Source organism: Astyanax mexicanus, chromosome 13 (genome assembly GCF_023375975.1).
Source record: "Astyanax mexicanus isolate ESR-SI-001 chromosome 13, AstMex3_surface, whole genome shotgun sequence".
In the NCBI taxonomy this organism is placed as follows: Eukaryota; Metazoa; Chordata; class Actinopteri; order Characiformes; family Acestrorhamphidae; genus Astyanax; species Astyanax mexicanus.
Genome location: NC_064420.1, coordinates 43,262,470 through 43,278,744, shown reverse-complemented (window position 1 = coordinate 43,278,744; position 16,275 = coordinate 43,262,470). Strand labels below are relative to the sequence as shown.

Below are 16,275 nucleotides of genomic sequence, written 5' to 3'. Positions count from 1 at the left end.
GAGCGCAGGGTGAGCAATCGCGCTAAGCTTTTTTCCGCCGCCAAGATAGAAACACGCCAGAAATTTACCTCAACACACATCATTTCCAGACCACCACGCCCATCGGTGTTAATATATTCCAAAGTCCAACGCTATTTTAAGGACGCGTGCAAGGCCTAAAAATAGACTGTTGACGGGTGGCAAAGCGCCACGCTACACGCCTTGTGCGGGGTGTATGATAGGGCTCTTTGTCTGTATGCGCAAAGTTTAAAAAAAGTTCATTCAGCTGCTAAAGTAACGTGCAGTAACGGAGTGTCGAAAATGGTAACGGCGTTATAGTTACAGTCATAGTAATTAGTTAGATTACTCCTTACTGAAAAAAGTAACGGCGTTAGTAACGCCGTTTATTTTAACGCCATTACTCCCAACACTGTCGTCTGGATTAAACTCCCGCTCCAGCCAATAACAGTTCAGTTCTGTCCCGCACGCAAGATATTCTGACGGGACCCGCGAGAACAGAAGTGGTTAGAGTGAGGTGGAGCTCTGGAAAGTAGAAAAAAAACGAATATCCGAATACCAAAATTAAAAACCGAATACCTACTCAACGAACGAATATCCGAATACCCGAATATTCGGGTCCAGCCCTAATTAAGACACGGGTTGAGTAATTTCAAAGCACTGTATTGCTGTCACTGTTATTTCCTCACACTCAAACTTTTCTTTATTATTCCCCAGTGGGAAAATGTATTTGTCCAGCAGCAAACAGACACAAAAAAATACACACAAATGTACATCACAAAAAAATCAACATGACCACGATGAAAAACAAGATAGCAATAACATAGTAATAACAATTTTATACAGTCTTATAGTGGTAGTAATGAGGGATCTCTTCTAGGATCAATAGCTCAAGAACTGCTTAATGCAGAAACTTCTTTTATCTATTTATATCTGTATAATACTGTCTACATAATCAGATTTTTTTGTATAATGGATTTTACAGCTTTATAGGTGACACTGTATCCGTGGGACTGATTTTTTAAAATGAGGCTTATTATTTAGCAGCCAATCAGAACACAGCTCTTACACCTCCTATGAACAGATTTTTATCAGCTAAGTGTATTATTATAAAGTGATTATCCCAACAATAAGACTGACATTGCTTGTAAAAACTCCAGAACACAGGTTCATAAAATCTACAGATATATAGATATCTCATGGGGAAGTTTTCTCCTGAACTCCTTTAGCCAGAGCCCCAGTGAACGTGTTCATTTCTACCTCCAGATCAGATAATGGAATCAGATCATGACAATAAATAATACTAGACCCTCATGAGGAGAGATTTGGAGTTGTGTTAATAAACACAGTGATATAGAATGACTCATTAATTAGTGATTTAATTCTGGCACAGTACTGTTTTCTATACATATACATAATAAAGAGAGGCTGCAGCATAAACGCATAAAGCATAAATCGCATAAATCTCAAAGTGCATCTCACAAAATTAGAATATCATTGAAAAGTTATTGTATTTCATTAATTCAGTTGAAAACGTGAAACTAATATATTATATAGATGTATTACACACAGAGTGATCTATTTTAAGTGTTTATTTCTTTTAATGTTGATAATTATGGCTTACAGCTAATGAAATCCCAAAAATTAGTGTCTCAGAAAATTAGAATATTATATAAGATAAATTGGTACTTTTGGCAGTGTGGGCAGTGTGCCAAGTCCTGCTGGAAAATGAAATCCGCATCTCCATAAAAGTTGTCAGTAGCAGAGGGAAGCATGAAGTGCTGTAAGATTTTGTGGGGAAACAAAACTGCACTGACTTTAGACTTGATAATAAAACACAGTGGATCAACACCAGCAGATGACATGTCTCTCCAAACCATCACTGATCATCAGTAAATTTTACATTTAATTTGGAAATCAAGGAAACAGAGTCTGGAGGAAGAGTGGAGAGACACACAGTCCAAACTGCTTGAGGTCTAGTGTGAAGTTTCTACAATCAGTGATGGTTTGAAGAGATATGTCATACATATATAATAATATATGAGAATCACATTTTAAACTGAATAACTGAAATAAATACTGAAATAAACTTCAAGAAGCAGCAGTTCAAGAAACTTCAAATGTCAAACGTGTCAAACTCAGCCGATCGACTACAATCAGGTTAAAGAGTAAACACAAATGTGTATATTTGATTTCTGACCAAATTACCACTTTAATTGGGAGTGTAATCACAGGGGGCTTAATGAGCCGGCCTACACGGCGATGAGTTGAAGAGGACGGGGCGGGGGGCCGGGGCCAACTGCGGACACAGAGAGCCGAGCGCATCTCTAACGCCTGCTTTTCTACGGGCCCTGTTATTTCTCCATCCCACACAGCACGCCGAGGCCTAATTAAAGCCCATTCACACCCGCCGCTAATGACCCCCTCACTCATTCACACAGACACTCCAGCACGCTGCCTGTTTACTCAAGGGCCCCCCGCGCCCCTCCAGAGCCGCATTCAGCCTGCCGCTCTCATTAGGGTGGATGTGTCGGAGCTCATCGTTACGGCGCTCCAGAAGCACCCAGCGTGCCCCTTTCCCTCACAGCGCCCTCAAAAGCCTTAATGACTTAACAGATGTAATCAGAGTGCTTCAGCAGGACGGGCCTTCTTTCTTCTTTCTATTTGGCGAGGCAGGGAGGGAATGAGGTCATTCAGAGGGAGATGTGGCGGTTGTATATGTTTCGCACTTCAAAACAAAAAAAGAAAAAGAAGGAGAAAAAGAAAGAGAAAAGAAAGGGAAAGAGGAGGGATATATATATATATATATATGTGTGTGTGTGTGTGTATATATATATATATATATATATATATATGTGTGTGTGTGTGTGTGTGAGGAGGAGCAGAGCGGGCCTCTGAGCAACAAGAGTTAGGGCACTCGTGGGCGGCTGGCCTGGGACTGATTTAGGACTGTGTTTGAAGTGCAGATTACAGATTCTTTGCACCAAATCCCTGCAGGAGTATCTATGGCCCCAGGAATCTCTCTCAGATTTCCTCCAGGTCCACAAAGAACCGCTGGCTGAAAGGTCTGTGGAGAGGTAACACTTGCAGGAGGCGCAGGAGGTGTGAGGAGGAGACAGCCTGAATGTGTATAAATGAATGTGAGAGTGAGAGTGAGAGAGTAAACTGACAGAGCTGTGTGTGTGTGTGTGTGTGTGTATGTATGGGTGAGTATACGTGTATATGTACATCTGCTGGGGCCTGACTGATATATCGTCCGGCTGATAACCCTGAGCGATGCCGGGCCAATGCCGGCTCAGATTTTTGGCCAGCCACAAAAATACCACAGATAAAATTACAGATAAAACAAATATTCAGGGGTTCATTTCACATACTGTATATATAATATGTACTACAACAGCAGATGAGGTTATGATGAGTTATCAGGACTTTTAACCCCTTTAAATCATTTAGTATACATTACTTTTTAGGACCAAACAGCTGCATGTACGTGTACGACCCCCTACGACATAAAAAACATGCATTAGGTGAACAGGTGAGTCCCAATGAGAATAAATATATATGTAAGAGAGAGACCCTATAACAATATAAGTGTACTATATCTATGTATAAATATGTGTACGACACCATATTATAAAGTGTATATCTGCATTAAATTGAATTAAGCCTTATTAGATTATTTGAGCATGTTAGGTCCTATTAAAGCAACTATATGCGTAAAATGTCCAAAGCTCTACGAAAGAAGGTGTATATTCATGCATTGTGTCTCAAGTCCCTATGAAAAATCATGAATCTGCATGGAAGTGTGTGTGAGACTGTATAGAAAAGTGTGTATCTGCATAATTGTGTGCATGCCCCATTTAAAGAAAGCATGCAAAAGTGTGAGACCCCTATCAATACCCTATTTAAAAGTGTATATGTGTGTGTGGGGCCCTTTTGGAAAGCATGACTCTGCATAAATGTGTGTGACACTCAAATAGAAATTGTGTACAATTATGCTTTAGTGTAAAAGTGTGCAAAACCCTATCATAAATTTAATATATCTATGAATAACTATGTGCACTTGTCCACAAGAGCAGATGAGAATGAATATGTCTACACTAAAAATGTGCATATAATGCATGCAAAACCCTGTATGGATATAAGTAAGTGTGTATATATATATGCCTGTATGTCTGTACAGCCCCCTATGAGAATATGTGTATGTCTGTATGTATGTGTTTGCATGGAAAACACCAGCAATGCTAGTGCTGGGAATACTGGCTCCCACCACAAAGAACATTCCAGCATGGACGTGACACTATTCACATGTATACCATACAGGCCTGTGTTCAGATGACTCAGACCCTGAGGAAACATGAGCAGCAGGGAGCGGGCAGAACTTCATCACGGCCCTCACGAACTTAAGACCTCAAGATCCTGTAGCTGTTATGTTTTGGGTTTGCTTTTCTCTCATTGTAGTCCATTTGAAAATAATGGTATTTTTTACATTGTGTATAATACTAACTGTGGACCAATAAAGTGATGGATCAGATAAATCATTTAAAGTGACAGTCTGTAAGTTTGGGGGGATTTAGAGACATCTTTGTTGAGAATGTGTTATTGTATAGAGCATGGTGTAGAGTATGTTTAATGCAGGTTAATGTAAATATTAGATATTTAAGATGAGAAATTCTGTGATTAAGATTATATTATTTTTACCTACATGTAGACAACAATTACATCAAAAAAAAACTACCAGACCACTTTATTTTTAGAATAACTATATTAGACACTGATACTATTACCAATTACCAAACAGGGTGATGTATGGGTTTAGAGGTGGTAGGGCAGGACGGAGAGCTGAATGGCTGAGATATTATTGATTGACTGATCTGCATATTGTGATGTGCCTGTGTACTAAAGTACACTGACACATAATCGTCGCCTATAGCACAGTTGAACCTGAGAGCGCGCTGCTGAGGTGGAAATTAACACAATAAAAGTGTTCAGTTTTTTAAAGGTTAGGAAATGTTTATAAAGATTTTAGGCATAACTGGTGTGTTTTATTACTTTAAACTTATTACTTCAAACAGTTATTAATGGAAAAATAATAGTTTAGGGTTTAGTGGCTTTTTAAAAGTAAAAATCTCAGGACATTCTGCTTTAACATGCATTAATCAGTCAAAGGATGTTATTCCTCCTACAGTTAACATCTGGCAGCTTTTCCTACAACACCGTCAATATATTAGGGGTGGTGAAAGCTGGAGCGGGGCGGAGAGGGGGTGGAATTTGCCTGTGTTTAAGTGCTTAGAGAGTAAACATGAGGGATATCTAACACCCGCGTGTGCAGTCCTAACTTCACTCTACACATTCAGGAAGACACACATACACACACACACATACACAAACAGCCTGTTCTCATCAGACCACACTCAACCAGCGCTCCTTAACCAGCACCATACCAGACCAGTTCCCTCAAAGCTGCCCAGCCAGGGCTGAAACACTGGACTAACAGGCTCTGTCCAGTTCCTCTACTCGCTCTCCAGCCAGGCCAGAAACAACAGCTCTAATATAACACAAAACACAAACTCACAGACCATGTCCATGAAGAATGTGAAACATTCCAACAGGCTTTTGCTGCTTTATTGAAAATGTGCACACAAACACACATTCACACACATACAGAGGCTCTTAATTCCCCCTAAAAAGCTGTTTTATTTCCTAATGTTCTATATAAATAAAGACAAAATTAAGAGACTACTTAAAAATGATGAGTTTCTTTGATTTTACCATCAAACCAAGCTGAACCAATTGAATGTTTGCACCAGGAGTGGCATGAAGTTATCCAAAAGCAGTGTGTAAGACTGGTGGAGGAGAACATGATGCCACGATGCATGAAAAGTGTGATTTAAAATCAGGATTATTCCACCAAATATAGATTTCTGAACTCTTAAAACTACTTTATGAATATGAACTTTGAGGTCTGAAAGCTCTGCACCTCTTACTTGTTATTTCAGCCATTTCTCTTTTTCTTCAAATAAATGCTCTAAATGACAATATTTTTATTTGGTATTTAGGAGAAATGTTGTTTATAATGTAGTTTATAGAATAAAACAACAATGTTAATTTTACTCAAACATAAACCTATAAATAAAAAAATCAGAGAAACTGATTCAGAAAAGTGGTCTCTTAATTTTTTGTCCAGAGCTGTAGACAAAAAAATTAACAAAAACTTAAAACTTTAAAATAAGCGCACACATACAGAGGGTCAAAGAAAGCTCAAAGAAAGCTTTACTGTTTTCTTCTGTTTTATTTAAATAAAGCCAAATTGTCCGTCATGTTGTTTAATTTGCAACCAGAGCCAAGAGGCAGAGCCCTTCCCTTCCTCCAGAGCAAGCATGTCTCTCAGACCGCCTTCATTGAGTTTACAGAACAGAAGCAAATCTTACTCTTAAAAATAACACAAAACAGTAGTTTACAAATAACGTCTTTTAGGAATGTGAGACATTCCAACAGACCTTTGTTACTTTCTTAAAAATGCTCACACGCACACACACACACACACACACACACACACATGGTCTCAATAGTCCAAAGGAAAGACAGGACATTAACATACATTATTAATTATCATCCTATACTCTGAATCTATCACAGTAGTGAGCTTCACGTTCATAAGTAAAGTCTGCAGATCCAGGGTGAAATGAGGCTAAGCCTCCTCTCAGCTCATGTCACTTTAGGTAAGACTGAAAAAATGCAGCTTGTCAAGAACCGTTGGGCGAAGATCTGACTAATTGACATGTTCAGACTTAAGCCATCGAGCGAATTCCAGCACAGAAGATGCTCAGAGCGACTGCAGTCCTGCTATCTGTTAAACAGCAGTGAGATCTCCAGCCCTGATAAAGTCTGGCGAGATACGCGCCAGTCCAGAACGCTGTGACTCATTCCTCTGGACACACAGAAAACACAGAAAGTGAATCTTCTGTTTAGACAGATTACTCAACACAACAGCAGGACGGAAGGGCTTTCAGGCAGACAGAGGGTTTAGCAGCATGTTCTAACTATATGGAGGTACAAGCAGAATAGTTTTGCTACAGGAAGAAGTGAAAATTAATGTAACCTTACTTGGAAATTATTCATATTGGTGTGCACCCAGTTCCCCTGTTTAAAATAGTGATCACCCTTTTTCTCAATTGCTGGTTAAACTCTGTTAGCGGTGTCTAGTTTGGAAGGAGATACAAAAAGTGTCTGACAAAAACCTATTACTATTGCTTTTTAACCCTTTCAAACCTGAGTTATATTGTAATATCCAGTAATGGACAAATATTAAAACAAAACATTTTCTGCTTGTAAAGCACACAAAAAAAAGAATCTAATACTCTTATATAAAGTCGAGTAAAATCCAATTAACTAAAATATTTAATTGTTTTGGTCAATTGTATTGGAAGCCTGTGTTTAACATTTTAATTTTAATATTGACCTTTTTATGTCAACAAACTATTCCCCCACAGTAAAATATAAACATGATTAAAGTGTCTAATTCAAATAAAAAAAAAAAAAAAAATTAGCTTTTATTACTTTGCCTCGTTGGCATGCTCCAGTGCCTGAGCTGCCATTATTTTTTTTCCAGGAAAGAAGTGGGCGGGGCTTATCTACTGTTTTATTGGCTTGTAAACTTGTTGATTGGCTGGTTCATGCTCAGTTAGATGGTTTTATTTGCAACACAATATTCCACAAAAAAGGAAATATGAAATGTAATGAACGTAATGGACGCAGGGTTTGAAAGGGAAAACCCTTAAAGTTAAACCCTTCTCCTAGCTGTGAAGCATGGTGGTGGGAGTATGACCTATTGCGGATGATTTGCAGCAGCTAAATCTGAATGCCTTGCTTTTATTAAAGTTTTCAGCAATTATATGTAGAATGCTTTAACCAGGCAAAGAACAATTAAAACTCATAGTTTTACTATAACTATACTGTTCATAGAACCACGCTCTTTACTAAAGAACCCATAAAGAACTGTTTTTATCTACCTAAAGTCTTGATCACCTCTTTTTTTCCAAATATATGAGGCATTACATGTCTTCACTTTTTATTAGAACTACATTGTGATGTCTACAATATTCCCAGTCAATTTACAATCAAATCTCACATATACTAATACTTCTTGATTTTGCTGCAATTTGTACTTAATTAAAATTTTAACTTGTAATTAAAATTAATCTCATTTATGTACAATAACAGCAGATTCCAAACTCTTTTCTGCAGTATTGTACATGCTGAATCACATTTCAGCCCAGGATGAGAAAGGCCTCTGTGCCGTTCATTATTATGTAATTACATCTCAGATTGATCAGACTTGGCGGAGGGCTCTGATTTGTCTCCCTCTTTTCATGTAGCTGTCAGGCCGATAAAGCGGAGCGGAGGCGAGCTGAAGAGAGTGGCTAAAGTAGCTCTTCAGGCCGCTGGGCCGCAGAGAAAAAACCCATGCTGGCTTACAAACAATGCTGTTTTGGAGAGGGCTCAAATGAAGCCTAGCAGGGGGGTTTAGGAACGGGGGCCAAAACTGGACACGTCAGTTATTAGGGCAAGCGAGAAGAGAGAGGACTGTGTGTGTGTGTGTGTGGAGGGGGGTGAGTAGAGTAGAGAGTGAGTAGAGAGTTGAGCATTGCTAAGCTGAGCTGGGTTTCGGCGGACACTGTCAGAACAACAGGGATTCTACTGCTAAAGCCATCAACCCCCTTCACTCCCCACCCTCTCCTTCCTTTTCCCTCCATCCCTGACATAAAACATGCTTATAACTCTTTCAAAAATCAGGTCTCTTATTAACTTTAGAGTAATTAAGATTTTAAATCACCATACAGCAACTACTATAAATGATTTAGAAATTAATATGGAATTTGCAGGATTTACACTAAAGTTTCCCATTTAAAAACTATGCTATGCTATGCTATGCTAATAAACTAGCTGGACAATATTGCACAACGAATGCAGGAAACAAACACTGTGGTTCCCTTTCCTTTTGTTCTACAGAAATAAAGCCAAAATTCAATCTTCCCCATATTCAACATGTTGCTAAATTTGCGACCATACTCTCCCTAATTTGGTCATGCAGCACCTTTCCCTCAGGCCTCAGACAGAAGTGTGTCTCAGCCCGCCTTCATTGAGCTTACAGTGCAGAATTAAAGCAGATATTCCACTGGATACCAGATTTGTCCAGTAAGTGTTAAAGTTTCAACAGTAAAGTCCCACTAGAACTCACCAGCTATTCATGTAATAAACAGAAAGCAGATGGTCCCTCCAAGACAAGGCTGTCAATCACTTCAATCCTATGTCTAATTTTGCCTTTTTACATTATAACAGAGTACTGTTTCAGAAAACAAAAAAAGAACTGTTGGAATTAGATAGTTTAGAGGAGAATAAATAAAAAAATGTGCTGTTTTGTCTTTAAACATATGAGGATGATAGGAGCTACAAAAAAAATAACATAATAATTGTTATATGACCATGTTATAGATCGTTTATAGATTTTTATTTTAAAATGACTTAATCTAACATAAGCTGAATTAAAACTTCAATTAAGGTCAAACAAAGGGTTGCATTCTAATATTCTTTAAAGCTTTTCCAACTTTGAGATACTATCTACAAAAATAAAAGAAGGCATTTGTGGGCGGAGCCTGGAGAGATCAATTACTTTCACACTCAGCACAGCACTAACAGCACTGAGATGTTTTCCACATGGAGGGAGCAGCAGAGCACAGCACATGGAAAGGGCATTAAAGTATGAAGCATGCTGGGACTTACTATATGGAACAATGGGACTCAGCATTCTGCGGACCTGGTCTGGTTTAAGGTGACGGCGTTGCAGGGAAACCCAGTGTAGCGTCTGTCCGGCTATAGTCCATCCCTGGCTTGTGCTCGCACGAGGACACTACAGCTCCAGATCCTTCCCCTGAAACAGCAGGACACACACACGCTTAGGGTGGAACATATCAACATAAACACACACACACGTGCAACTCCGTCACACACACGCGTGTGCGTGCACAGGCAATGTCATCATGCTACTCACTCACTACTCACACAAACAAACACAAAAAAACACGCACCCACAAAACTTTAATGAACAAATCAGACTGTAAATGAATAGTGACAGTCGTGGAGACCCTCAGCCCGGACCCTCAGCGCTCCCTCTTTGGGCTGGACACACACAGAGGCATTCATTAAGGGCTGGCACGCAGGCATTAAGCTGATTGTATGGCTGCGTCCAGCCTCTAAAGAGGGCTTTCTAAAATCTGCCTCACAAAAAGCAGCCCCACGCATACCACAGTGCGGCTGCGCTCTGCACCCAGCAGCCATAAACACCGCACTTTCACAAGACCCAGCACATTTTAGCCCAGCCCGCATTCTCCAGCACAGCTCACACACAGCTTTTACTGCACACATGGCTTTCCACACCGAGAAGTTCTCATGAGAAAAATGAAACACAGCTTCTCTTTCTTACTCTTCTCTCTTTATTCACATTTATACTGATTTACACTGACTTACAGATAAAGAGTTCACTTGCAAAACCATAAATACATATAAATTGTTTGAAATGTATGTTTAAAAAAGTATCTGTTTTTGTATGTTGTCGCTGTCCAATTAAAAAAAAAAACAAGTATATCCATTTTTGTATTTAATTTGAACACACAATCTGTCCTTTACACTGTGTCAAAATATATTGATGAATAGACCAACAGAAATTCTCCAAACTGACCTGAAATAAACCCTTTTTTTTCATTGACTTCCACTAAAAGTTAAGAGGGTATTATCTCTCTCCTCTAAAGCTGCTGTTGTGGAGATACTTATTTTCATTGGACAGCGACAATATGAATAATGTAAATATAGATAGACACACAATGTAACTTTGTACTTTGTTATAATAATGTAACTGTATATATATATATATATATATATATATATGTAAAAATCATGTATCTCCAAAAGAGCAACTTTACAGGAGAGACATAAAACCTTCTTAACTTTCAGTGGAAGTCAAAGTAAAAGGAGTTTATTTCAGGTAATTTTGGAGAATTTCTTTTGGTGTATTGATCAAAAATCCTCAAAAATTGATTTACTTGAAAAGAAAACACATTTATTTGAAAAAGTAGCCTAAACAGAAATATTTTAAATTGTATTAAAAATATAAATAAAATATACCATCAACAAAAACCAAGAACATTTACATATGTATTATTGGCTATATATATGTATCTTTTTTTTCTGAATGATAACTTAAAATCCTAAATCTTAAAAAGTTTCATTAGGATTTTAAGTTATCATTCAGAAACTATAATAAATGATTTAGAAATGACCATGGAATCTGCGGGATTTACACTTAAGTTTATTATGCAATATATATAATACAATTACTACATGTACATAATAATGTAGTTATATAATTTATATATAAGTATATAGTATATTAGTTGCTTTTGCTGTTGCAATTTTGTTCTTTGGCTAGTATCATAGTTGTATATAATCCCATATTGACCAATTTATCTCCTGACCACAGGTTAATAATTTTAAGTATTTAAATATATTGAATTTACTTAGTCACTTCAATTGCTGTACATATTATTCACTCACAAATGAAAAGACAATAATTATCAGCACATTTAATGCATCACTTATATTTTTAATAAATGATCGATTAAAGTGGGAACCAACTCTGTGGTCAATGGTCACTAAACAGTTAAAGATAACCTAAAAAAAAAGAGACTGCCCAGCAATCAGCAAGGAAACACACTGAAACTCTGAGCTAAAACACTGTAACCCGAGAGCAGAACGCTGAACGCTGTTCTGTTTCACCAGAGAGCTCAGAGTAGCTCACACATGAATGAAAAATATTACATAATCATGCCAGCCAAACAATGCTGCTTCTTACGCTGCGTTAAGAAGCCTGTGCACTGAGCACATTCTGACACAGCACTACAAACACACTTTAATTCAATTCAATTCACAGCAGCATTACAACACACTACATCTTCTTCCATCAGAAAAAAACCCTATATAGCCTTATAGCCACCTTAATACCATGCTATTACTATGCTATAACATAGTTAACAGAAAAATGCATATAACTATGTAATGTTAACAGACCATTCAGCTGCACTGCAAACAATTAAAGACATAAAAAGATATAAAATACATTAAAAAGACATTAAAAGAAGGAATATGCATATAAAAAGAACTATGCAGCAAGATGGATAGTTTAGGTTGAGGCTTGGCGGTAGCATAGACACGAGCCTGCAGCAAAGTCAGAATGGAACAGATACAGTTCAAGCTTTCTGCACCAAGAGTTTTAAAATCCTATTTCCTTCCAATTAGGACACATTTGCTAAATATCTAAATGTAAAAATCAAGAAAACCATGCTTCAAAAAGTTACACACTCAGAAACTCACTTAGAACAGCGTTTGAACAGCCCATTCTGCACACATGCATGCTGCCGCAAACATCAGAAACATCAGAAACACAGCTTCTGTAGGCTTTAAAAAAGAGACACCTGCATGCAGGAGTGCCGGGGAGTGCCAGATACAACCTCCCTCCATACACACACACACAGAGAGAGGAGTGAGCGTGAAGGAGTGAGAGAGTGGAGGACTCAGAGTGCACATTCTCAATCATTTACAACTCCAGAGCAGCCCAAAGCTCCAGCCACACAACCTGCTCACTTTACCCAGCAGATGAACAGAGAGAGAGGGATAGAGAGAGAGAGAGAGACAGTGTGGCACTGAGCCAAAGCTTACCTCCTCATGCCTGCATTTCTTCATCAGATTCAGAACCAGTTAGATAATCCCCGGACTGGTGCGTGTGCGTGCGCATATGGGTGTGTGTGTGTGTGCAGGGCTATGGTTTTTCCACATATGGGACACGACTCAACTCTCTCCCTCACTCCCTCACTCCCTCTCTCTCTCTCTCTCTCTCTCTCTCTCCCTCCAGTGACAACAGAGCACACACACACTCACACACACACACTCACATTCCCCCTCCCCCACCATTCCCATCCCCCTCTCCCTCCTCCCTCTCTGTCTTTTTTGTTAAAAGTATTTAAGCACAGAGAGAGAGAGAGAGAGAGAGAGAGAGAATAAGAGAGGTGGGCAGGAGGAGGGTGGGGGCAGCTGACCAATCAGGCTTGGAGGTAAGCGAGCGCTGGCCGGAGAGAGAGCGAGAGACAGAGAGCGAACAGAAACAGAGAGGAGGCAAAGAGGTGGGAAAGATGGAGAGAGCGCAAAGAGAGAGAAAAAGTATAAAGAGAGAAAGGCAAGAGACAAAAGCAAGACAGAACTGAGTGAGACATAAAGGAGAGACTTTGAGGGAATAAAAGAGAGACAGACAGAAATGAGAGAAACAGGAAGAGGAGAGCAAGACAGAAATGGGACATTGAAAAAAAAGAGAACGACCAGAAGTAATGCGAGAGAAAGAGGAGCATGAGACAGAAAGGAGAGACATCGAGAGAATGATGAAGGGTGAGACAGAAAGGAGAGATAGTGAGAGAATGAGAGAGACAGACAGAAAGGAGAGAAAGAGGGAAAGGATCATAAGATAAAAAGGAGACAGTGAGAAAAAGAAAAGTGTAAGACATAAATGAGACCGTGAGAGAAAGAGGATAATGAGATGGAAAGGAGACAGTGGAAAAAAGAGGATCATGAGATAAAAAGGAGACAGTAAGAGGTAGAGGAGCGTGATACAGAATATAGACAGTAGGAGAAAGTGGATCATGAGACAGAAAGAAGACAGTAGGAGAAAGATGATCATGAGATAGAAAGAAGAGTGGAAGAAAGATGAGATTGAGAGAGAAAAAGACAGTAAGGGGAAGAGGAGTGAGACAGAAAGGAGACAGTGAGAGGAAGAGGATAATGAGATGAAAAGGAACAGTGAGAGAAAGAGAAGTGTGAGACAGAAAGGAGACAATGAGAGAAAATGAGAGTGAGACAGTAAGGAGTAAGTGAGAGAAAGCAATAGGCAGAAAAACCTTTGAGAAAAAGAGGAAAGTAAGAAAAAGAGGAGAATGAAAGACATAGCCAGTAAGAAATGAGAAAGAGAAAAGGAAGCAACATACAGACAGAGAAAATATGGAAAACAATCAAATACAAAACAACTAGAAATGAATGAGATATTTTAATAGAAAAGGAGAGAGAAGGAATCTGCCCTACAGTAAATTTGTCAGTCAGATGTGATAAACGGTTGTGAAATACTGAGCAGTTCTGTCCACACTGTCCACAAAACAGCTCCTCCTCTATTAGAGACACTCTGAGAACTGACCATAACCACAGGCTTCACTCAACACACACACACACAAACACACACACACACTGACCACTGCAGCAGACAAACCACATCTTACAGCAACACTGATCCTCCTACAGGAGCTCCTGCAGACCATCAACACAATCTGGAGCTGTTTATTACCCGCACCAGTGTCCTCTCTGCTGGATCTGCTCAGAGGATTATTGCCCACTGTAATGAAGATCAAAAACTGACAAAAATATCTGAAGCTAAATTTAGTATATTTAAAAGTTTTTTTTTTAAAGAAACCCAAACTATCAAATACAGTAGACTTTTTCATACATTCATACAAGGTGTTTGTGTTTAAACTTTTCAACTTTGCAAATCTTACTTTGAAGTGTATTTCTTTTTTATAAAGAAAAATAAAGAAATAATAATAGAGAGATAATTGAGAAAGAGATGAGTGATACAGAAAGGCAGTGGGAAAACGAAAGAAACAAAAAAAAAGAGTGAAAGAGGAGAGTAAGACAGAAAAGACACAGTGTGATAAAGATACACAGAAAATAGAAGAGAGAAAGAAAGAAGAGTTAGACAAAAAGAAAAGTAAGAAAACATAAGAGAAAGAGAGAGAAAAAAAGAAAGAAAAAACAGACAGGGGAGTGAGAACGAAAGGAATACAGTAACCAATTTTGGACTAATTTTATATTATGTATTTTTATTTAACACCAAATTTCACCACTGTTCAAAACTATGTCTTTTTAAAGCCATAAATATTTCAAATTTATCAAACGTCCGGTAATTTTTATATTTTCCTTTTAATTCAGCAGATCTTCCCACTGGGTAGTAAACAAGTAAATTAAGTAATCTACACAGATTTCTCTCCTAAAAACTGTTTATTTAAATGAGTAAAGAGCTTTGTTCATTTCGATATTTTCAGCAGTACAGTTAGTAGCAGCGTGGTTAGCAGCGCTTAGTGGGAGGTAAATGCCACTAGACAGTACCACACTGAGGAACCCTGAGAGTTTCCATAACCGAGGGCGCTTTCAGCTAGCAGTTTGTCCCGCGTAGCTTGTTTTAACACGGTAAACTTGCAGATTACAGTCCAATATTCTCACCTCTGAACAGCGAAAGAGCTAGCGCTGCGGTTAGCGGTTAATGCTAATACTGCTCCATCCTCAGTGCTGGAAAACTAAACTGATCGGCTTTACTGCTCCTTACAACCTGACTAGTAAAATTCATACAGAAGGTGCACCGGATTAAAAGGCGCACTGTCCATTTGGGGAAAATGTAAAGATTTTAAGTGAGCCTTACAGTGCAAATAATACGGTATATCAATTTTTGAGCTCCAAACACAAGGAGATTTTTCTGTATGTTTACACACATAAAACCCCTGCCAACATTTCTACTGCATCCAGATTACGTGTGTGAACATATAAACATGTATATATACACACACATATGGTAAGGCTACTGTAACATTCAGCCTGTTAGCCTGTTAGCATGGGCGGAGCTGCTGAGCAGATCTGTTTACACACACTTCCTCCACTCACGTTTCCACAGGTGGGCTGAGTCCCGCACTCTGAGATATTTTTGGAGCACTCCAGCAATTCTCAAGAAGTGCAGAGCATTTGTGTGTGTGTGTGTGGGAGTGTGTATGTGTGTGAGTGTGTGTGTGTGTGTGTGTGGTAGTCACTGCAGCACAGCTGAAGGGCTGTTTTTAGAGCAGTGCGCTGTGCCATCCACCGTCCACCACTGATCCTGTTACACACTCTCTTAAACACTTCAGCCGGCATCCACACAACCACAGTGTTACACCACCATTCATCTACACACACACTCCCACACAGACCACCAGCTAGTGAGACCCCCCCCCCTCCCCACCCCGATGGGGTCCTAATCATGGGGGTCCATCTGATGGATATTTAATTCAGGTTTGGAATAAAATATAAAATAGAATTGACTCTAATTTATTCTAGCTGTTATAAGCTGATGTTCAATAAATTATTTACACATTTTTACACAATAAA

The 16,275-nt window shown here is 38.9% G+C and overlaps 1 protein-coding gene across 4 annotated transcripts in view; it reads right to left on the bottom strand.

The window, feature by feature from the left end:
• fignl2 (fidgetin like 2) overlaps positions 1 to 12,940 on the bottom strand; it is a 40,544-nt gene extending 27,604 nt beyond the window's left edge. For 2 of the 4 annotated variants that reach the window (XM_049462864.1, XM_049462863.1), the window contains exons 1-2: positions 12,769 to 12,940; positions 9,781 to 9,928 (exon numbers count right to left, since the gene is read on the bottom strand). Coding sequence is in view for 3 of the 4 variants with exons in the window: in XM_049462863.1 (XP_049318820.1) it covers positions 9,781 to 9,805 (25 nt within the window). In the remaining variant the exon portion in view is untranslated. Of the gene's footprint in view, positions 1 to 9,780; positions 9,929 to 12,423; positions 12,726 to 12,768 lie in introns of those variants that run through there. The other 2 variants (XM_007257874.4, XM_049462862.1) reach the window with 2 other exon arrangements.
• Positions 12,941 to 16,275: the final 3,335 nt, after the last annotated feature.